The sequence below is a fragment of the Electrophorus electricus genome, chromosome 8 (genome assembly GCF_041902795.1).
Source record: "Electrophorus electricus isolate QZ-2024a chromosome 8, ASM4190279v1, whole genome shotgun sequence".
NCBI lineage: Eukaryota > Metazoa > Chordata > Actinopteri > Gymnotiformes > Gymnotidae > Electrophorus > Electrophorus electricus.
The window spans coordinates 27533887-27558057 of NC_137504.1; the positions used below are offsets into that span (position 1 = coordinate 27533887).

At 41.1% G+C, this 24171-nt stretch overlaps 2 protein-coding genes across 6 annotated transcripts; both read left to right on the forward strand.

The window, feature by feature from the left end:
* The first annotated feature begins 389 nt into the window (after positions 1–389).
* On the forward strand, positions 390–6046 carry ppp6c (protein phosphatase 6, catalytic subunit). Of its 3 annotated transcripts, none has more exons than XM_027020052.3 (8): positions 390–541; positions 823–917; positions 1859–1954; positions 2051–2116; positions 2376–2517; positions 2613–2692; positions 4477–4686; positions 5018–6046. In XM_027020052.3, exons 2-8 carry the CDS (start codon positions 843–845, stop codon positions 5264–5266), a joined length of 918 nt encoding a protein of 305 aa, XP_026875853.1. In that variant the 5' UTR covers positions 390–541; positions 823–842; the 3' UTR covers positions 5267–6046. The 3 variants fall into 3 exon arrangements, with proteins under 3 accessions (XP_026875853.1, XP_026875854.1, XP_026875855.1); XM_027020053.3 differs by having other exon boundaries at positions 441–585; XM_027020054.3 differs by having other exon boundaries at positions 469–632.
* Positions 6047–6504: 458 nt separating this feature from the next.
* scai (suppressor of cancer cell invasion) lies at positions 6505–23869 on the forward strand. 3 transcript variants are annotated; one of them, XM_081718668.1, is made up of 18 exons: positions 6505–6739; positions 7436–7510; positions 10316–10427; positions 14106–14201; positions 15673–15759; positions 15899–15997; positions 16286–16382; positions 16553–16651; positions 16844–16996; positions 17409–17510; positions 17619–17750; positions 18077–18155; positions 18721–18820; positions 18964–19045; positions 19546–19618; positions 19948–20121; positions 20359–20459; positions 20629–23869. In XM_081718668.1, exons 3-18 carry the CDS (start codon positions 10321–10323, stop codon positions 20773–20775), a joined length of 1728 nt encoding a protein of 575 aa, XP_081574794.1. In that variant the 5' UTR covers positions 6505–6739; positions 7436–7510; positions 10316–10320; the 3' UTR covers positions 20776–23869. The 3 variants fall into 3 exon arrangements, with proteins under 3 accessions (XP_081574794.1, XP_026875869.1, XP_081574796.1); XM_027020068.3 differs by having other exon boundaries at positions 6506–6739; positions 17649–17750; XM_081718670.1 differs by lacking the exons at positions 6505–6739; positions 7436–7510; positions 10316–10427 and adding an exon at positions 10446–12114.
* The last annotated feature ends 302 nt before the right edge of the window (positions 23870–24171 follow it).

Genomic DNA, 24171 nt, shown 5'->3' on the forward strand with positions numbered 1-24171 from the left:
TGCATCTGGAGTCCTGGTAGACCCCAGCCTCTATTGATCCTGTATTCTGTGCTGTCATGATTAGTGCTCTTGTTCAATCCAGCCTTTTCTAGCCATTGGTATGATTTTTCCATATCAGCCACTTCCACTATTTGCCCATGGTACATGGAGTGCAGGGATTTGTCCTCCCATGATGGTTCCTCTTCCTTCTTATTCACATCTTCCTCGGGTTACGCACCAAGCACTTCATCCCTTGGGGCCATCTTCCTATTGTCCTGCTGGACCTTGGACAGTGGATAGTGGCACTAATGCTCAGCCCCCCTCTTCCTCTTAGTTTATAGTCTGAGGAGTTTCCTTGTCTTGATGTCAGTGGCTTCCATCTCGTCTTTTGGCCAGCTGATCATACCAGAAAGGTATCTGATGACTGGTAGCGTGTAGGTGTTGATAGCCCAGATCTGGTTCTTCCCATTCAGCTGACTTCTCAAAACTTGCCTTGCTATTTGGCTGTCGCTGCTTTTCTTGTGGTTTCTTCACGGTTCCCATTTTTCTTTGGGATTAAAAGGTACCTGTAGCTGACCTCAACATCTGCTATGTTACCTTCTACTAGTAAGATCCCCTCAGTTCTGATTCCGTCCCTTTAAGGAATCTATATGGTAGTTATTTTTGTTTGTTTGTTTTTAAACTAGCTTCTATGATTCAATTTTGCTGTATTATATTCGCATAATTAGTATGCTGGCACACAACTAGCATTGTATAAATAGTATATTTGTAAACAGCGAAGCTGATCTCAGATCAGTATCTTACTAACCTACGTGACGTGTTTGTACTTCCTCTTTGCTCTAGAATGAGTTGTTGTTCTTAAAATGGCGCCGTTGGATTTGGACAAGTATGTTGAAATTGCAAGACAGTGTAAATATCTTCCAGAAAATGACTTAAAGGTAAGCATTAATATTGCCTTAGCAAGCGTTTATTAATACTACACAGTGTTTTCCTAGAAAGTCTCTGGTCGCAATCAAGACCAGCGGCTCTAGCTGGCAGGGTGAGCTAGCTCGCTAGTGAAATACTAAGCGAAGCTTAGCTAGCAACTTCTGTTAGCTAGCAACAGAAGAGTACTCTGATGCGTTTTGTCCTACGATTAGCATTGATTTATGCATACTACACAGTGCTCGGGCAATAACATTTTTGGTCGTAAATGCGTGATTCTATAGATAGGTAGACTTACCACGCTTTGATACAAAAAGTCAAAGGTTTACACTGTTTACACTGATTTGCCAGTTCCTTTTCTAACGTTACTAACAGCTAGCTAGCTAACTTTAGCTGTGTTACATAGCAAGCAAGAGAACGGGATACAAGTTAGTGGAATCCGTCCATCTTCTCGCTAGATTAAAAACGTCTTAAAACGTAGTGTGTTATTATCTGGTTGACAGAATGGATTTTATAGAGTCGTCGGTTAGCTAGCAAGCAGTCAGAATGTGCTTAGCTAGGTAAACCTAGCTGTCTAATGGAGCTCTGACACACCTTATCACTTTGCTGATGTGAAAGTGACGATAATCTGCAGAAGTCTCCAGTCTCCCATCATGAACGAGAATAACTCTCAACACTTAAAAGCTTTGACGCATGAAACTTTGTCGATTTATGCCTCTAAATAGATTTGTCTATTTGCAATGTCCACTTGTTTGTGGCTTTTCATCGGGGGCTGCCGTGGGGACCGTACACCATCAATAAAGCTGCGTTTATTTCTTAAAATGGTCTAAAAATACAAATTGAAAAGATGGTATCTTTATTTTGAATGTGGTCTTGTTTACTTAAGAATCAGCTCGTCGGGGTACCATGGTTGGGGGGGAAAAATTAAAAGAATTCACGTTTTCCCCCTTCACAGAGGCTGTGTGATTATGTATGTGACCTGCTACTAGAGGAATCAAATGTACAACCAGTATCAACTCCAGTCACTGTTTGCGGGGACATCCATGGACAGGTGCAGTCAGGACAGCATGCTAATTTAGATTTTTCTGAAACCTGGTTGTTGGTGATTTCAGAACACTAATTATAAATTCTTCTGTGCACTTCTTAGTTTTATGACTTATGTGAACTCTTCAGAACTGGAGGACAAGTACCAGACACAAATTACATCTTCATGGTATGTTCACTGACTGAGACAGTAGTTGGGATTTGAAAATGTAATAAAAATATGTACTTAAGAAAAATAATTATATCAAATTGATTGGCCTTGCATATACAGTGACATTCTGGGAGAAGATTCAGATTTACTTGCAGAAAGGATCAAGATTTTAAAACTGCTAATCACTTTAATTTATCCATTGAATGACAGTTGCAGTCCATTATGCATGCCATACAAATGCAATTACATTTTAATTGTTTTTCTTTCCTTTCCACAGGGTGACTTTGTTGACAGAGGATATTATAGCTTAGAGACGTTCACATACTTGCTAGCACTTAAAGCTAAGTGGCCCGACCGCATCACACTGTTGCGTGGAAATCATGAGAGTAGGCAGATCACACAAGTGTATGGCTTTTATGGTGAGTATCTCGAGACTAATCTTAACAAGCCGTACTCCATTATTTGTCATGACATTACTTGGGCATTAAAGTTGTTTCATTTTCTCGTTCCGCAGATGAGTGCCAAACGAAGTATGGGAATGCCAATGCTTGGAGATACTGCACCAAAGTGTTTGACATGCTGACCGTTGCTGCTGTAAGATCTGCTTAAGATCTACTTACTCAGTTGTTGACTATAAGGGACTGACTTGCTGTTATTATATGGTTAGATGTATTGCAGCTTTGTATTTGTAATGGCACAGCCGCTCTAGTTAAAGTGCTGTTTATTATGAAGGTTTTAAATTTTCACTCCTGTCAGATGAACTGGGTATAAATGTTGGCTTGTCTTTGCACATAAACAAAAGTGTTGAGAGGCAAACATTTAGTAAGGAATGCAAAGTAGTTGCTTGATCTTTGGAAGTGATGAAGTTTGTTGAGGAGTTCAGTCCAGTTCAGTTTTCATTGGATAGTTTTTACAGCATGGTATAAAATGAGCTTTTCTGGAATCTCAGGGTTTTCTCCTTATCAGCTTTGCAGTCTTGGACAGTGTATGAGCACCCTGTCTCAAAGGGCTGTCTTCTTACGAGACAACGGGAACTGGGAGTTTTGATATGAAAAAGATTAAGACGAGGCGAATGCATTTAAATCATTAAGTTTGCTGTCTGGGATGATTGGCTTCAGCTGGAACTTTGAAAGCTTCAAATTTTAATATATGACATGTCTTTACATCACTTTAATGCACCAGTTGACAATTAAATAACACTGGAATTATCCAGTAAGATTGGCAGGATTTTCATGACGATGCTGATTGAAATATGCTTGCATAAATTAGTCATGTAAGGCATACATGCAGGTAATTGGAGGAGACTCCCAGATGCTGGAATATTTTGGAGTATATGGGCAGGCACTGGCTGTATGAGGCTATATCAGCATCATGGCCTGATGCTGCTTTCCACTCTGTTGCCAGTTCTGTTTGCAGCCCTGCCCTGCCCCTACATGTTCAGTGGTTTGTTTACTCTCAGAACATAGGTCATAAACCTTGGCCAGGAGCCAGTTTGGTTAGTTGTTTTGGGGGGGGGGGGGGGTGACTCTTTGGTTGCCAGGGCAACGGTGTGCTTTGAGTGATTGTCTTACTGTGTGGTGGTGCTGTCCAAAGATCCGGTTGTTTTTGTTATATTAGTCTTCTGTATTGATCTGCAATGTGAAAATGAGCTGTCTTAAAAAACTGAGTGTTCTCAGACATTCCATATAAGTGTTATGAGGGTGTTTTGATGACTTGTGGTATTTACATGATCCAGCAAACATACATAATTCTAGTAGACAAAGTCGTGCATGAATCATATTGCGGGTGCACCACTGGGATTGTAATGTATTTGTAGGGAATTTTGCACTATGTTGTCTGTGTGTGGTGGCTGTGTATAATGGCTGTTTAGGGTTTAATCAATAATGCTTTTCTGGTGACATCCTACAGAGAGTGTTAGCATTACTGCAAAGATAACCGGGCCAGTTTGAGTGTTCCTCTTTTGAGGAAGTAGTATACAAACACTCCCAGGACTGTCCTGTTTTTGAAACATTCTAGTGGTCTTCCTTGGTTGAAGTGTTTGACACTGAGCTCATCAGTCCATTCTGTCTCTCAGCACCATGGAGGCTAGACAGGTATAAATGAACATGTTTAAACACATCTGCCTTGGAACAAATACAATTGTTAGAGTTGATTTTAAGACTTAAAATCCAAAGAAATATGTGCTAAATATACTGCAACTTGTAAATATAATGTAACAGTGTGCATGTGAACTCTCAGATGACTTGAACATCTTAATTCTTGTGCTGGAGTTCAGTGCTAATACAACAGTGAAAAAGAAATGTACATAGTTTTCTAAACTTGTTGTATAGGTTGTCTTTGTGGAGTATTGCTACTCATGAAGTGTACTTTATCCCCAGTTGATAGATGAGCAGATCCTTTGTGTTCATGGTGGCCTTTCACCTGATATCAAGACCCTGGACCAGATCCGCACCATCGAACGAAACCAGGAAATTCCACACAAGGGGGCGTTCTGTGACCTTGTCTGGTCTGACCCAGAGGATGTTGACACCTGGGCCATCAGCCCAAGGGGTGCTGGCTGGCTCTTCGGTGCCAAGGTCACCAATGAGGTAACAATATTTAGCTGGTTAACAATCCATCCTATTAATGGAATTAATTAATTTATTATTAATCCCATTAAACCATTTAGGAGTAGATTAATTTACATTTAAATCAGACGTAAAGATGCCCCCCCCCCCCAAGAATGAAATAATAACCAGTCGGGAGTGGTCATGTGGTCAATTACTAAAGAATGCTCTATAGGGTGGGGTGTAGGTATGGGGTGGTTGATGAATTGTGAGAAATGGAATACTGTCTGTAACTACACCTATAGGTTGTATAATGTTCCGAGAGAGTGAGAGGTGTGTGTGGTGAAAATTCCATGTTTTTCTCCTTCCTTAGTTTGTCCACATCAACAACCTGAAGCTGATTTGCCGTGCACATCAGCTGGTTCACGAGGGCTACAAGTTCATGTTCGATGAGAAGCTAGTGACCGTGTGGTCAGCCCCCAACTACTGCTATCGCTGTGGCAACATTGCCTCCATCATGGTCTTCAAGGATGTGAACACACGGGAGCCCAAGCTGTTTCGGGCCGTGCCTGACTCGGAGAGGGTCATACCACCCAGAACGACTACACCCTACTTCCTCTGAGTGCGAGGTCTTTAGTCCCCCACCAAGTCCACCCTTCCCTCTTCATCATCCTGGTCAACCCTCCCTCTTTCTGTTTTGCTATTGTTTTGTTTTTGTTTTTTAATTTTTTTTATACGCAAACCCTGTCCACATCCCTTCCTCCAGGATTAGATATGATGGACCCCAAGGACTTAAATGTTTCAGATGGCCGTTATCATGATGAGGGTATTCTTGTCATGTAGAAATTTAGTGTAAATTATGAAGAGCTCCTCTTGGTGCTGTTTTCGTACTCCCTCATATGTGGGATGAAGTCATGTGGTACTAAAATTCCCAGTTACCCATGTACAACAGTTAATTGGACACAGTGTTTATCAGACCTAGGGCTGGTTTCCCACCCATGGATTATACCTAGTTGTGTGCTAAATTATAGTGTGAATGGTGAATCACCATTGGAAAATCTTTTAAATCTAGGGTTAGGCTTAAGATGGGTCTGTGAAACTGGCCCCTATAGTTTCTGCTTGTGAGAGTGTCAGAGAGAGACATGCAAAATAGTGGTTTAATCTGGCCTTGTCCTGAAGACTGAAGCTGTGGTAGAATATACACCAAACCTTTGAAATAAGGTGATGAGTGAGGGTGGACCACCCGCCTAGACAGAGGAGGCTGTGATTATTTTGTACATTAAATAATTGTATTGATTATTTCATCTTTTTTCTCAGATTTGTTGTATTTTATTATTGTAGAAATGGCAGCCCACACACCAATTAAATATTGAAAAATAAACCCCTTTATTATTAACTTAAACACTTGCAAGGCTTTTTTTAATATTAGTTAAAGTATCAGTATCATAATAGTTTCCTGTCTCAGACTGTTAAGTGTTCTTTAAAATACTAGTATTGGAGGGGTCCACTGTAAAAAACAAAAAAGGAAATTATATCATGCAGATTGTTATTGTTGGCCAAGTAAATGTGGCTGAACGTGATGCGTAACTAAAGCGATAATATTTAATTGCAACTGCTGTCTCATTCCAGTATTTTCCGTTATGCTAAATAATTTCATTCATAAACCTCCAAACATAAGTACTGTAGAGGCACTAGTTGCCACACGGTGGCGTCCTTTACCGTGAAATTCGGTTGACTGCTACAACCAACCTGGATGTCGCGCCACCATTGTATTGTTTGATTGACAACCTGGCAAGCCAATAAAAAGCCTGGATGGCACGTCACATTCTGAGTAGCAAGTTCGTTTGAGAGGTTTCCCCCCAAAGTCTGGTCAATGAAATTTTACTGGGCACAACTAGCAAACCATCGATCGCAGTAGTCACAAATACACCGGCGAAAATAGCCATTGTTTTCTGTGGGAGAGACAGCTGACTGAATTGAGTGTAAATGACGGAGCGAGACTACATTGGATGTTCAGATTCGCTTAAGATTTACATAGCCGCGCCACCTAGAAACGGTTTTCTTGAGGACCCCAAAGAGAAGATACCGTTCGCAGGTAGAGAGCGGTTTTTCCGTTAGCTCACAACAACCCATTGATCGTTCGTCGTTTTATTAAAGAGGAATTTGGCTAGCTTGTCACTCGCTAATTTACGGGGAGCAAAGAGTAACCCTGATGTATCTTGATAGCTACTTAGCTATCTTCTTAAAATGCTTCTCAACCGCAGTTTCTTCTCAGCTGTATTCATTTTCCTGTTTGTATACCTGAAATTATTCTTCCAGTTTGCGAATTAGATTAGCTAGGTTAGCTAACCTAACTGTAAATGGAAATTGCATGTAGCTACAGGTATTCTTAATAGCTAGCGAAGCTGTTAAAGAGCCGTCACATCTACTTGTAATGGCTTGAATTCCCATAAAGCTGTCCAAGTACGCTGGCATTAACTTAGCTAGGCTATCTTACACACAATACAGCACATCTTGGCTAACGTTCACTTATTATATAGCCAGCTGTGATAGTATAACCGTTTTAAATCGTACTGGTCAAAGCTGGAGATAAAACCTCTAACCTATGTTCCTTTCTCTCTGACAGTGACATTAGCTAATGCTAACTAGCTGTCCGAGGAGTAGAGCCAGACAGCACATAGCTAGCTGTCATTTGCCCAAGCAGCATGTTTACACTTTATTACCGATGTATCTGATTTTGCTTGCTCTTCTTAAATGTCATTGAATTAACCTGCTGTTTCGTCTTCGACAGGTTCAGCAGAGCTAGAAGTGCCGCCAACGTGTTTTTACATCTGTATTTAAGGAAGGCAGGTCCGTCAGACGACAGGTGGGTTCAGCGGTTTTATACGGTTACGCTGAGCTGGTGCAGACGAGTCTCATCTGTGTTCGTGAACGGACTAACGTGTCTTAGGCTCGCAGTGCCGATATACCGCTGCTGTCTAGTTAACTGATGTAAGACATTGTAAAACGTGTCTGTCAACATGCATCCAGTCGACGGAACGCTCTATAGGGAAATGGCACTGCGAGGAAATAAAAAAGCTCGAAATATAAGATCATATTATCGTGCGGTGTGTTTTGGATTAATTTAAAATCACCGTTTTGACTTTGGCAAAACGAGGAAATATTTCCTGTGCATACTTGTTTGCTTTGCATGTGACATTGTGGATCTTGTAGCAAAACGCCACAAAGGATTAATAGTTATCGAGAACAACGTGCCGCTTGTTTTTTTTTTTTTTTTTTTTTTTTTTTTTTTGTAATATTATGACGGTTTCCACGGGATTCAGGAATATTAACGTATTTTAGCATACCAAACAATGGCGACATTGCTGGAATGGGGGATAGGGTTGGGGTTGTAAAATGTTAAAATGCACAAATTATGGTTACCATATTGTAGAAAGCCCCCAGCATGTTCCGCTGTAATGACGTCACCCGCTCAGATTGGTTGAGTGAGGGGCAGATCCTCATCGATATACTGCTATTCCGTGCTCTGCATGTTTATGTAATGGTTGTGTTTTATTACATATGAGGATATCACACGTTTTCATGGTGTGGTTTTTTTTTCCTCAAATGAAAGAAAGTCATTAAACAAATGTGTTTGTTACTTTCCACTTTTGTGCCTGATGTAAATCTGCGGTTGAGTGTTCCCTGGTTCTCTGAACTGTGTGTGGGTTGACCGTTAAGAGCAAAAACTAAGTAACACTTAGCTATTTAAGACCAGAAATATGCCACACATCTAGGCAGACTAGTTTATGTTGGTGGTAAACTAGCAACCAGGTTTGTTTGTGCTGGTGTGAGCACAGCTACCAACATGTTCTGTTTTTGATATTAAAGTTTTTGCATCTGAATAGTGAACATCAGACCACCTACACTTAAACTACTCTCAAACTAAAAGTGCACAGTAATGTCCTTTTTATTTTTTATCTGATGTTGTTTGTTTGAGGTTCCTCATACTAATAAGTCAAGATGATCACAATGAATTAAAACATGAGACATTTTGGTTTAAGGAAAACGTGTGTGTGTGTGTGCATATATATATATATATAATATATATATATATATATATATGCATATTCTTTAGCACTCTGCAGTTCCTTTGCTGTGGACCTCATGTATTTTTATGGAAAGTTATGTGGGTCAGAAACACCTCTTTGTGCAGCACACCAGTGCTGGAATTAGTGCAGCAGCCTGGCTCCCTCCGGAACACGCTGAGCTCTCTTTCTCTCTTTTCATCCTGCTCTTTCCTTCTCACTCACTCTCTCCTTCTCCCTACACCATCTCTTCCCCTCTCTCTCCCTCCCTCTTCCCTCTCTCGCTCACTCCCTCTGTCACCCCCCGCAGTTATCTATTGCTGTGCCGACTATGATTGCTCCTGCCCATCAGTGCAGGAAAGTTCTTTGAGAGGGAGACTTTGAGCAAATGCTGCTTCCTTACACCCTCGGTGTGTTTTCTATACTGTATATGTGTGACTAGTGGGGATTGGTAGTGACTAACTGAGAATGAGGGCTTTGATTTGCATATGATCTGTTCAGATTGGCCAGAATGCTCACAGCCCACGTGAACATTGATTTGGATTGGCCAGAATGCTCACAGCCCACGTGAACATTGATTTGGATTGGCCAGAACGCTCACAGCCCATGTGAACATTGATTTGGATTGGTCAGAACATTCACGGCACACATGAATATTGATTTGCATTGGCCAGAACACTCACAGGACACATGAGCACTGAACCTGTTTGACCAGAATGCTCACAGGACACATGAACACTGATCTGGATTGGCAAGAGCATACACATATATTGCAGCTCTCTGCAATGTCATTATTGTGATTACAGTTAAGGAACAATATATTGTACAGCCCTTGTGCTGGGTTCAGTTCTCAGAGAGCACATGCACTGTGATACTCTTATCTATAGCAACTTGCATATCTGTGTCTGCCAAATGCTGTAAATGTAATATATGTACAATTAAGTAAAACATGTATAATTAATTGCTGCATGAAAGTCATGGATTTTTATGGGAAAAAACATCTTAGCCAATCACAGCCAGTCTCTGTTAGAGAGTGTGTGTCTGTGTGAATATGCTAGGCAGTGAAGCTTGTGTGACACTCCCTTCTCCAACTGATGTAAGAGCTGAACAGAGCAGTAAACACTGTTTTGCAAGACAGAGGATTTATTCACTTCACATGAGGGACGTCATACTTCCTCTTCTCTCAGAGCATCAGCTATCAGGCATCATGGTCAGAGTTTGGATTTGAGCTCCAGGTGTGACACACTTCTGCCTGTGGTTGGGCTTCTCTGTGCACATTGCAGGCAAGGTGTATTGAGAAAGATGGCATTTCTATTCCTCAAATGCATGTTCATAGTCCATATTATCTGCCCTCATGTAATACCTGTCTGACAATATGTCACGTTGTCCAGATTGTGTTGCTTATTTTGTTTGTTTGTTTGTTTGTTTGTTTACTCATTTGCTACTTTCATCATCTAACAGGTCTAGTTTCTAGCTCCAGCGAGAACCTAGCGAGCAGTGCCACCACACGCTGGAGCAGTCTGGCCTGCCGTCTGTGATGCCATCGCCTTGGAAACTGCCTGCTCTTAAATAAAAAATTTTTTTTGTCTCCTTTCATGTTGCAGCCATCATGTCAGGCGTTGGAGCGGAAGATGACATCCCGCTTGGCGAGAGGAAAACTGTCACAGACTTCTGCTATCTCCTGGACAAGTCTAAACAGCTCTTCAATGGACTGAGGTCAGTCTGCTCTGGAAGGCAGTGGTGGCAGGGGGAGCTCAGCACTCTCCTCTGAGTATCTTCAGCCTCTACACTTAACACAGCCTTAAGGCTTAGTCCTCTCTTTCTCTTTCTCACTCCCTTTCTCACTGATCTTCATATCTCTCTCTCTCTCTCTCTCTCTCTCTCTCTCTCATGCCTTTTAAATCTCTAGCCTGTAAGGTATTTCTCTCTGTTTATCTTCTTTCAGCTGTAAAAAATTGGCTCTGGTGGCTTTTTTATTGCGTCAAGCAACTGTGAGTCTATTTTACATTTCAATGCAGCTTGAGGGCTCCTCTCCATCTGCCAGCATGTATGATCTGAGTTCCTCCTACTCCCTAAACAGGAAAAGGACCCACGTCAGTCCGCTCTTTTAATCTTCCTTTGGCCAGCAGGGTCTCTGTGGCGTAATAATTTTTACGTTTATAGGACAAGCATGTCAGTGCTGCAGGGTGCTCTCCTTTCTTTCTTTCTTTCTTTCTTTCTTTTTCTTTCTTTCTTTCTTTCTCGCTCTCTCTCTCTCTGTCCCACTACCACTGCCCTCTCTTCCTCTTACTGCCCTCCATCTCTCTCTCTCTCTCTCCCTCTCTTCTTCTCTCTTTCTTCTTCAACTTCTCTCCTGTCGCCTCCATCTCTATTTACTCACCCATTTTTCTTTTATGCAAGATATCTTAATGTGTTATATTATTTAACTTATATATTCCACTAAAAATGAAATTCCAAAGTGAGTGATATAATTATTTATTTTACTTGTGCATTATGAAATATATTTTGACCAAGCTAACCTGCATAAATTTTTCGTATATGTGAAGACATACCAAGGTGCTATTAATAACATATTTATAATGTGCTTATAATTTCTGTCTTATGTCTAAACGCATGTGCTATCATGTTTTCTGGGCTGCTTGTGCTTGTCAAGGAATCAGTTTTTACCGTAGCTGTGTATATGCTAGAAATGTTTCATGAAGTCTTCAAGTAAGAATCCACATCTAAAGGGCTACTGGTGTCTTACACAAGCAAGACGCCAATGACCTACCAGAACGTGGTAATGTTTCCTGACCCACCTCAAGGGCTTCAAAACAGCAGCTGGGTAGTTTTGCAGCATGAGGACTTGTGTCCATGGCTGGGGTGACCTACGTGGAGGGGTCTGGGCCCCTTTCCCCTGGCCTGGTTATTAATTAGACCAGATCAGCGCCTACTCCCCCCCAATGCCCTAGTTCTGTGTCCTACTCTCATCAGCACACTGAAGAGATGAAGAACGATATTGCTATTATTATTTGGACTCATTTCCTTACTTGCCATCTCTTTCTATTTTTTAACCGGTTCAGAGCTGAAAGGGCTAGACTCGAAAATGTGTCTTGCTTAAGGTGCCATTTTAGGGCATGTTTTAATGCTAATGGATTTCATACCATGTTTTCTCACAGAAGAGATTTTTTAAAATTGGACTAAAAATGTGTTTATTTGGCTCTAAAAATGAGTGACGTTCTTCTGCAGGTTTTGTAGCATTACATCATTGGTGGACAACACTAAATACTAGTATTAGCTGAAGATGACTACTGTGATAAGCTTGCTGTTTGTTCCTACTGACATTTATTGTTGTCTTTTACTGAGCCCATGGTCATTCCCCAAAACCACAAAGGGACACCACTAAATACATGCTAAAGAAAGGGTATGGATTCAACTTATTTTTTATTTTTAAGAATTTAATATTAGATAAGTAAAAGTAAGCATTTACAGGGCATAGCAATAATTGTGTAGTATTCACGAGCTTAATAGCATTTAGATTTGCACGTAAAAATAGCTACCTACATTCACTTTCTACATATTTACAGCTTGGTCCTTGAATTAACTGCTGCTAGCTAATGGCTTATGATGCTTCTGTAGCTGACATTAATACATCTCATGGTGTTGGTACTAGGTGCTGATCCATCGAACTAACCTTAAAAATTAATAAGTATTATTACAATCCCAAACATATTTCTTGGTAAATGTGCTTCGTCCTGCTATTAGCCTGTTAATTTTGTTGTCCATTGTCCACCACAGAATGTCAGACCTGCCACCAAATTATATTACTACTGCTTATATTACTATCGATAATCATAAATTAGAAACATATTTATCTCTAGAGTAATTAATTGAACATTTTTGTTCTCTGACTTCTCTCTTTGTAGCTTTTTTTACACTCTCTTCTCAAAGAAACTACAACCTCTAAAATGGGCTGCACCCTCCAGCAGCTGTGAACTCGATACCTTTCCCTACTCCATTAGTGTATCCTGACATCTACGTGCACGCGCACACACAAACACACACGCATACACACCTACCTGGGATTAGAATCAATCATATTTAGTAAACCTTATTAAATCCCCCTTTTCAGCATTGTTCACACTTTCCCCACTGCTACTCTGAGCTCCGCCCATTGCCGGCTTCTGGGCTCCACCCCCTCCGTGAGCGTCTGGGCTCCACCCCTTGCCAGCCTCTGCTGTTAGATGCATCTTGGGTGTGAATTATATCAGTGAAGATGGGAAATAAATGGTGCATGGAGTGAAATGTAGCCCAGCCTAATGTCTTCTCCTCTCTGCTACCTGGGAGCACTGGGAACTTTGGAAGATCTGGGACCTCTAAGGAGTGAGGGTAGATTTAGCAGGAAATTTGGACGCCATGCATCATTGGCACTTTTGGTTCTGTTTGTCTTTGGGATGAGTGAATGCAGGGAGCTGGCTGACATACTAGTGTCTGTCTGTCTACTTGGTAGATGTCTGTCGGTCTGCACAAATTGTTGGATGTTTATATACATATGCATGTTGTGTATGGTCAGGGAGTGATGTTTTCCATATAATTTATCCTTGGACGACCCCTGACAGGTGTGGGGGTGGGTTGAGGTGCGCGGGGGGGGCAATGACCAGTCCATCCATGTATCCATATCCCATGTCTGTTGTCATGGTAACTTTGATGATAACCCTGTAGACTAGAGCTCTTTTGGGTGGGTACATGGGAGAAAAAAAAGAGAGAGAGAGAGATTGTGGGGGAGAGAAAAAAGAGAGGGATGGACACAAGGAGAACAGGAAAGGGGAGCGAGAGAGAGAAAGAAAGAGGGGGAGAAAAGGGGAGGGTGCAGGCAGCTCTCAGCTCTAGCTGATGGGCTTAACTCATCACATTCCATCACATCATCACCACTATGAGTCACCACAGCTCATCCCAAAGCTCCTCACTCCACAAAACACTCCTACGCCCCTCTTTCCCTCTCCTTTTCTCTCTTCCTCTCTCTTACTCCCTATCTTTCTTTCTCTTATCGCTCCATCTTTCTCCCACACTTTTTCTAATCTATCCTTCTCTTTATAGTCATCGTAATGCAAATGATAAAATTTTTTTTATTTACATTTATTTATGTGCTCTTTGTTCTCTGCTTTCTTCATGCTGCTGTATTTTTTTAACAACGTGAAGAGGGAGGGGCTTTCTATAATACGTGGTGGGAAAAAAAAGTAATTATCAAATAATTTGAAAGGATGAACAGCATTCTCTCTCTCTCAGGTCTTTTGGCATGATGTTTTAAACAGCACAGTGATGATTTCAATGGTAAACAATACATGTTTTCTGATAGCAATAACTGCAATAACTAATCTAGGGTTACCCTAACCTTCTCTCTCACGTTTACTGCAGAGATCTCCCTCAGTATGGGCATAAACAATGGCAGTCTTACTTTGGCCGAACTTTTGATGTCTATACCAAGCTGTGGAAGTTTCAGCAACAGCACAGGTCTGCACTGAGCAAGCCCTCCCCACAACGCACGCACGCACACCAAACACACAAAACTGTAATAGTATAACTGTAATGTACTGCATAAATGGTATTATACTTTTATTACATGATCTACATGATGTTTTAACATTGAGGTTTTATTAGTAGAACATTTAAACCAATTATAATTCTTAATGCACTAGATATATTTAGCAGAAATTTGTTTCTTTGACTAAGTACTAATGTTATTTCTTTGTTCAAAATATGCGAGAGGTCTTTACCCGTGTAAGCCAATGCATAAAGAGTGGAGTTATCTGCCTACATTTAATATTCTTGCTATTTCCAGACTCTTTCTAGGGTAGATCATTAACATATAAAGAATATAGCTAATGGTCTAAGATAACTTTACTGTGGGACTCCCCTGTTAACATTTTTACTATTCGAGAAGTTTCCATTACAGGGAAAAAAAAAACCTCCTTATGTTGTTTGCCAAATAACTGTAGCCACTCATGTAATACCAGTAATACCAGGGTTATAAACTCACGGATATAAATAACCAATAACTGTGGTTTATAAACTCTATAAACCGGCCTGCCATTTGATCCATTAAAGGAAACTCTGTTGTCTTTGGGGAGTGGAAACACCTGTGCTCCCTTCCACTATTGTGCATATACATATTCAACCAAGCTTGGACTAAATATAGGATAAACAAGTTTAGATATGTTAGGTGCAGTCAGTTCTAATAGTTTTTCTTACACATTTTCAACACCTGATATTTTAAAATTTTTAATAAGTTTTAATAAGCTGATTTATCTCTGCCTCACATATATGATCATATATGAATTTGAGATTGCATTGATTCCCTTTCATTACTGACCCCTTACTTACTTATGAATTGTTTTAATTTCTCAACATTCCCATGAAAGTAATAATTAAAGTGATTAGCTAGCAAGTTAACTGCGGCAGTCCACTAGATTTAGTCACTTCACCAACTCCCTGCTGTTGGCCTAAACGTTACAGCAGTGCATTCACACCTGGAACAACATCTCTTTGCACTTTGCTGGTTCTTGCTGATTCTGTTGAAGCTGAACCACTTTCTGTAGATGGCAGCTGCAGCTGAATCCTCGAGAAAAACAGTTTTTATGTCCATAGTTATCTAACAACAACCTCCCATGACAATATTAGGCCAGAATTATATATGGAAAGATTTCCTCAGTAATTGAATTTTGCTTCCCTGATTGTTGGTCCAGTCAGAGAGCCTGAGAAAGGGAAAAAAAAACAAAACGCAAAGTTTAATTCTTAAAAAAACCAAGAAAGAGAAAACATTCTGGACTTGAGCCACCCCCTCACTCCACCTGTGAGTGAAACCTGAATCACAGCCATCGGACCCATGCCTGCCTAGCTGATCTCTGTGTGTGTGTGTGTGTGTGTGTGTGTGTGTGTGTGTGTGTGTGTGTGTGTGTGTGCACGCACATGACTTGGAGAACAGACAAGTGCTGGACAACCGATATGGCCTGAAGAGGTGGCAGATAGGGGAGGTGGCGTCTAAAATCGGCCAGCTCTACTACCACTACTAGTAAGACCATCCCACACCACCTTTCCATGACCACATCCCACACCACTATCCCAGATGACTTTCCCAGACTCCTTGCTTCGTTCCTGTTGGCTGTGTTGTATCCCAGTGTATGCTGATGTCTGTTGCTCCCTGTTCCCAGCCTCCGCACCTCAGAGACCAGCTACTTAAACGAAGCATTTTCCTTCTACTCAGCCATCCGCCAGCGCTCCTACTACTACCAGGTCAACAAGGAAGACAGGTGGGCTAGACACACACACACACACAGAAACAGATAATGAGGTGACCTCATGTTTACTGTTTCAAATGTAATGGGGGGCGGGGGGTCAGATTAAAAAGTACTTATGTTGTTGTTGTTGTTGTTGTTGTTGTTGTTGTTGTTTTTGTTTTTTAAAGAAAGTGCAAACTTAACAAATATGAAACCAGAGCACTGGTGCATAACATTATCCCTTTTGTCTTGTCTTTGTGGTCCATCTTGTCCTGTCTGTCTCTTGCTCTCACTCTCACTTTCTCTTGGCTACACCCCCAGGCCTGAGCTGGTAGTGAAGAAGTTGAGGTACTATGCCCGTTTTATCGTGGTGTGTTTGTTGCTTAATAAGATGGACCTGGTTAAAGTTCTGGTAAAGGTAGGTGCTTCTGGGGGGTGTTTGGGAGGGGGGGGGGTTGCAGCACCCAGCAAACCACAGAGTAACACTTGTCAACTACACTGCACTGATGGGCTAGAAGAGTTCACAGTATTGGTGGGTGTAACACTGGGTAAAATACTGCTGGGGTTTGTCTCTTCCTGCTTTGTCAGGAGTTGTCAGAGGAGATCGAGGAGTACACACAGCGCTTTAACACAGAGGACCAGCTAGAGTGGAACCTTGTACTGCAGGAGGTGGCTGCATTTGTGGAGGTGAGCTTTCTTTTGCCTGATCAGCTAGAAACCTATACTCTTATCAGTCTACACATAAAATGTTTTTAACATCTATATTAAAAACACTGAAGTGCATACGTTTATATTCATTTGCTTCACTGAATGATATCCTTGTTTATCTTGTTTTAGTGTTTTCTTGATTCTGCAAGTAAGTCTTGTGTGGTTTCTCAGGCTGACCCAGTTATGATCCTGAATGATGACAATGCCGTAGTGGTCAAGTCCAATCGGCTGCAGGAGGGGGGCGTACCCCAGTTGGAACCTGGCATGGTGGTTGGTCAGCTCACCTTGGCTGACGCCCTCATTGTTGGCAACAGTAACAATCAGGTACTCCTCACAGACTCCATCCTCTCACACGCTGAGCTTTCAAAATATCAAATCTTTGTGTAAAGTCATTTGTCCTTATTTTACTGGGTGCAGATAGAAATATTACTATTGCTAAAATATAGTGGGTAAATTGTGTGTAGTGATTTTAATGTATTGTGGAATTGTATGTGAAATAAATAATATTTCATGATGGTAAAAGAGCTGCAACAGTTCTGCTGACAAACGGTCAGTAAAAGTGAGGTGGATATCAAAAAATATGAGCTAAGTGGACCAGCTTAACCAGACAGACCTGCTTAACCAGGCCATCTTCATAATTTATTGGACTGTTACTGTGCGTTCTATATAACCCTGAGATGCAAATGTTCTGTTTAACTGGGAAGTTTAAACCTTGTCCTATTGTGTCCTTGTTTAGGTGAAATTCAGCGAGTTGACCATCGACATGTTTCGTATGCTGCAGGCCCTGGAGAGAGAGCCTGTGAACCTGGCTACACAGAGCTCCAAACCAGGGACTCTAGTAAGAGAAGCCTCTCATGCTCTCCCTGTCTGCCTCACTGTGGAGTGTTCTTTTTCTTCTTTCCTCTCTCATTTCTTCCTCCCACTCACGTCTCTTTCACTCTCTTAGGCTTTGGTCTCTGTCTCTCTCTGTCTGCAGGAGCCCAGTGAAAAGCCAGCCAAACGGGAGAACCCTCACAAATATCTTCTGTACAAACCCACCTTTAGCCAGCTGTACACCTTCCTTTCTGCCTCCTTCAAGGTTAGGCCACGCCTCCATCCGACGAAACCCTCTGTCCCCACCCCCCAAATTGACACCACTGCAGCATGTAACTCTAATTGCTTGTTGCGGGCATGTTGCCATGGGAGCTGGCTCATTTGCGTTGCTGTGTGTATGGCACGCAAATGAGGTGATAACTTGGTGTTAGCATGTTACTAGCTGCCCTCTGTTGGAGCACAGCACCTCACTACAAGTGGGAAAAGTGCAATATGTGACTCTCAGATTTCCCTTTCTGCTGTATGGTGTTTCTCTAGGAGGAGATTCCAGCTTTCCAGGCATTTACTGGGTCATTTGTGTTTTATTAACAGGAGCTGCCGGCCAATAGTGTGCTGCTGGTGTATCTGTCTGCTACTGGGGTCTTTCCCACTGGACGTTCCGAATATGAAGGTATGTTCTCCCCATCAGTTTAGATAACTGTTTTCTAAATTGCCTAAAACCATGGTAAGCCATTGGGAAATGTTGTTGTGTGTTTTTAAAAAAAAAAAAAATAAAAAAAAAAAATCATAATTTATAGTCAGATATACAGATCCCAAAATTCAGTGATTTCATACTTCCTCAGGACTAGCTGAGCAGTGGTTTGCACTACCTCAATGACTAATTATCACAGTGTGTTGTTGTTTTTTTTTTTATTTATTTATTTTTTTATTAAACACTCTGCATAAGTAGTGATTGCTTCCCACTGTGTACACACACACTTGTATATTTTAAATGTATACACTCTGCTGGGTTTCTCAAATTTACCATGCTGTTGGTTTCTTCCTCTGACATAACAAGAGCATAGTTTTAAACTCCTCAGAGAGATTCTCTTTTGCAGAGTGACCCAGAAAACTCCATTTCCCAAGATGCTGCTGTGAAATGAAAGTTCTGTGAGGAAAAGCCACACGCTTGTAAAGGAGAAGGAAGGTTGAGTGCTGCTGGTTAAGCTCACGTCTTAATACTGGAATGGTTACAGGGCCTTATGACTTTGGTGGTGTTCTAACCAATACAAACCGTGATGTGGTCAACGGTGAGACGGTGCAGAAGAGGAACCAGGCACAGAAAGAGATGCACTGGTAAACACAGTCCAGACAACTGGACACCACCTACACACATGCAGCCATTTATATACTGGGATATAGAAACTGTGTATGTTAAATATTTCTTGTATTCAGTAAAAAGTTATAGCTGTGTGTGTTTGTGTGTCTGTCTGTGTCAGTCTTCACCCAGGAGACCTGTATCCCTTTACCAGAAAACCCCTGTTTATCATTGTAGATTCATCCAACAGCACAGCCTACAAGGTGAATTTAACACACACACAGCAGTGCATATACATACACTCAAGCAATTTGTGCAAACAATTCACCTATCATCTCTAGACCATTCATTGGAATTTTTATTCATATTCCAAAATATTAAATAAATTCACATTCGGTATGTTTTTAAATAATATTATCAAATATTATTAAGAAGCTATATTCTTACAATATGTTCTTCTTATTAAGAAAATGGCCTTAATAAGAGCTATTGACGATGGGTGGGCTGGGAAACTATGGACTTGAGGTTTGCTTGCACTGAGCTTTCTTTGCCATTTTTGCTGCTCATAAATTTCTGAATCACCTCAATCTTTCATTGAGGTTTTTATCAGTCACTGATCTCTGTAGTGCAGTGCCCCCATGTGACCATTTTCAGAAAACATCCAGGCCATCAAGCATTCTGTGGTTATCTGTTGGTTATTGTTATGGTTTTACTTTTGTTCTTTTGGCAGCTACTAGCGAATACTTTCTTCTTGTCTCTGTAGAATTTCTCCAATCTGTTTGGCCAGCCAATGGTGTGCTTGCTTTCACCTACCGTATATCCAAAGAGTATGCAAGGTTGGTTTCTGTTCCTCTCTGCTGATTTGTTACTCCAGTTTTTATTAGTACTAAGGTTCTAGCACTTCCTGCTTTGATGAAAGGGCTCCAATGTTAGTCAAGAAATGTTTTCTTTCTTAGAATGTTTTATCTGTTGATTGGAAGCAGAACTCAGATGTTTCAGTTAGAGTTGGCGTATGTCGGTGAATACAGAAAGAAGTAAAATTCTTCCAGTATGGTGGTTATCGCATGACAAGATTTTGAACAAATTTAAACTGACAATTAATTTAAAATGGCTCCAGTAGCTCATTTTGGTTAATCTTTTCCCTTCCATGTCTCTGTCTGCACAGACCAGTCTCAGCGTGGGAGCATCTTCACACTCTTCCTCTACTGCCCCCTAATGGGCTTCCTGTCTGTCTGCGGTCTGACTAGTGCACGCCAGGGGTTGTGGGAAAAGGCCCAGGAGTTCTTGCATAAAGTTTCCCATGACATTGGGCAGATGCTCACCAGCTCTCGAGCCCTCGGTAATCACAGACACGACGGGCTCTTACTAGCTTAGAGCCTAGTTGTTTAGTTTCGATTATTCAAATACATTTTAGTGTATGATGTATAAGCAAGATGTATAATTGGGTGATTTAATAATGCCTATAGCAGTCAATCAGTTATTGTGAGTTGATCATTACTGATTCATTTATTAAATGACTGTCTGATAAAGTGCTTCAGTCAGGCAGATAAGGTGTGGTCATTGTGCTTGTGTGCAGACCAGGCCTTCTTGCAGTTCTACGGTGACGAGTTTCTGAGATTGCTGATGATTCGTTTCGTCTTCTGCTGCGCCACTCTGCGCCTGCACAAGCTCTTCCGGGTAAGTGCAAATCTGAATATGGGCCCTCTCCCATGCGAGCCCAGTGCTCAGACACAGCTTCACACACTAGAATCGGGACTGGTCTGATGAGATTGCAGGAATTGTTTAGTTAGTGGCTCGCGGGTGAGTGAGCCAGGAAAGTGAGTTTTCTGTGTGTTCTGTGATGCAGGAAGCTCGGAGTTTCCCTGAGTCCTACCCACAGCTGCCTAAGCAGGAGCTGCTGGACAACAGTGTGCTGCAGAAACACATACTGGAACTGGCTGCCATGCTGGACGTCCAAAACCTCTTCACCGATGGCATGTTGGACAACTATTGACAACATGGTCAATAGCCTACGTTCCACATGGTCACCAAACTACATTCCTCTCTTTCTTTTTTTTTTTTTTTTTTTTTCTTTTTTTTTTTTCCTCTCACTTTCTCTTTCACTCTCACTCTCTCTCTGTCACTCACACTCACACACACACACACATACACATGCAGACACAATACAAAATATTGTGTGTAGATCCTCTGTAATGAAATTGCTGGTGGTATAACTTAACCTCTATATATTTAGGTTTAGATAGTTTTTAACAATTTGCCAAGTGAAATGTCCCATAGTTGTGGTCAGTTTTGAACAGTTTTGCATTTTCACTTATATTTTGGGATTTAAAACACGTGTCCAGACTGCATGTTCTTTTGCGCTGTGCAGTCAGGCCGCTGTTGAGGGCAGCTACTGTAGTTACAAAGGGAACCTGGAGAACATGAAATGTAGGGCCCTTACAGTCAAGAAAGACATTTTTTAAAAAAAATTCATACACTATCTTTGTCTGGTCATATTCCAGTCAAGTTCTTCCAGAGGAAGGAGAGCTACATCCAAATCTTTATTTATTTATTTATTTATTTATTTATTTATTAGTTAAATAAGGCCAATTTCTATGTGCATCTAGTTGAAATCTGTCTGCAGTGTTTACATGGCTTGTCTACAAACAGCCATCTGCATGTGCAATCGTTCTGTTGTCTTACATGTTTGGCTTTTTTGTTTGCTTGGGATATTGCTTCCACTGATTACACACATTTGTGTCGTGTGTCCTGTGAACACAAGTCTGGCATTTTAAGGCTAGAATTTGAAGTGTCAGCAGATTAGAGTGACAAACCTTCATTGGACTTTTAGCATTTTAGCTAATAATGACCTTGTTGTTCTGTATTTTAAAGTGATAACAGGAATCTCGAATTTCACTCTTTTTCCACGAGATTCATTTTAGCATGTCTCTCAGTAGTGTGTGTGTGTGTGTGTGTGTGTGTGTGTGTGTGTGTGTGTGTGTGTGTGTGTGTGTGTGTGTGTGTGTGTGTGTGTGTGTGTGTGTGTGTGTGTGAGAGAGAGAGAGGGAGATTAGGCAATATCTGCATAGCTGATGTCATAACCTGATGTCTAAATCCGTGTGGTGGACACCTATAGTGAACACTCACTTTATAAAATAACTGATCATTACAAGCTGGTATTACCATACACAGGTATATGAAACTGTAAATATAGACTTGTATACTTGTCCTAAGAACAAAATAAGTTGGAGAGATGTGTCTGTCTGGCCTATTTGTGGATCTGTGAAATGATGAGCCCTCTGCATGTGAGGGGAACTCTGTCTGTGCAATGTAAACGAATGGACCAGGAGTCTGTCTCACTCCCCTTTACAATGTAAACGAATGGACCAGGAGTCTGTCTCACTCCACTTTACAATGTAAACAAATGGACCAGGAGTCTGTCTCACTCCCCTTTACAATGTAAATGAATGGATCAGGAGTCTGTCTCACTCCACTTTACAATCTGCCTGTCTCACAGACAAGGATAAACCACCTGTCTTATAAAAAGTGATGTAATCATTATTTTGTTTATTAACTTAATCCATGATGTTGGCTAATTATAACAATGATGGTGTTGAGGATGATGATGATAGCCTTGCACTTTACTGTACTGGAGTTTGACTTGGGTGTTGTGTGTTGTATTGTCGGTAAGAGGCATGTCTGGAATTATCCATTCCATTGTCTATTACTAAATATTTTATGTGGCAAATTCTTTTAAACTTTTCTGTCTTCGGAAAAAAAGGCACACGAACTTTGACCCTGGCCACCTGTGAATCTTCTTCACCACACTGTTTGGTCTTGCACCATGAGACATTTTACAGACTATACTTCCCTAACACGGAGGTGTTTGATGTAATATCACTCTTAATAACATTGTATCTACAATGCTATTGACTTTCTTTTACTGAACTCATCTGGAAAATTACAGGACATTGGCCCTTCCTCTTAAATGCTATGAAACCAATGGATAGTGGCAGCTATCAGTGGGTGGATCTCCAAGTCTGATGGTTGACTAATCACATGGGCGCATCAGAAGGAAGCACCAACGTTTATCTAGACTTCCCTTTCACTGCAGGGCCCGGTACACTGGGTGCATTTGAGTACTGCAGACTCTCTGTGATCTCTACATCACAGGTAAACTGAATTTCTCTGTGAATGATCAGTTCTGCATTATTCGAACACAGCCATTGTCTGTGAGGCAAGCAGAGCCTTCACCAGGCCTCCACTAAGTGCGGACTTACCTTCTGTCTTCTCAAATGCAAACACACTTAAGCTCAACCCTTCAAGTGACCATTCTGATATGTGGACCGTGTTGCCCACAGAGCGCAGCCTGGATGCTCTTCCCTGTTGTTATGGTGACTGCAGTGATGTGCCATCGTGCTCTGGTGTTTATGTACATCAGGGACTGTGTGGCACTTAATTAACAAGCACCATTCAGTTGAGAGGGATGAGGACGAGGGCATGGTCCCATAGTACTCAAAGCAACATCTCAATACTGAAATGGGCTAATGGCTGATTCCATTTAGACATATTTAAGTAAAGCATTTTGTTGCCAAAACTGTGACCACTCAGTCATAATCCATTTCAGTACCATTTCAGAATTGTGTGAATAAAGCTAACCTAGCTACTGCCCTTCCTCAGTAGAGAAAAACCATGTGATGAAGGAGAGCAAGGAGGACATGTTGACAGGTGTTTTTTGCTCTGTTAATGGGAGTTGTCGGGATGTTTTTGAAAAAGTTACATGGTTAGAACGGGTGTTTGTTTATTTGTTTCCTTTCCTACAGTTCCTACTGTTGTGGGAGGAATGATTTTAAAAGTAATGTACTGGTCAGAATACTCTTTCTTTATAAGTTAAGGGGTTCTAGAGCTGCCAGTTTAAATTAATTGCATTCTCCAATTGTCATGTTTTTAGTGTGGTATATTGTCCACCTGTTGCCAAATTACTCTTGATGTTCCTAAGATGAAAAAAGAACAAGGAAAAAAAAATGTAATACCAAAACATGCAAGTGTTTTGTTTTGTTTTTCAGAATGCTATTTAAGAATATTAAAAATTTAATGATTGTTTTGTTTATTGTGTGCTGTGATTTGTTTGTGCTTCAGTGTTAATCTTAACAAATGCTACACTATCTCCAGTTTCATCATCTCATTTCTCACTTTTCATCTCCACAATATTGTCCATATCCGCCCCTTATCTGAGTATTAATGATGCTAAAACTCTAGTCCATGCCTTCATCAGCTCCTGTAGTGATTTATTGTAAGTCCCCCTTTCATAGGTCTTCCTGCCCAATATCTAAACAGACTTAAATACACTCAAAACTCTGCTGCTGAAACACACAGACTACTGACACAGAGATCTGCTCATTGTGCCTGT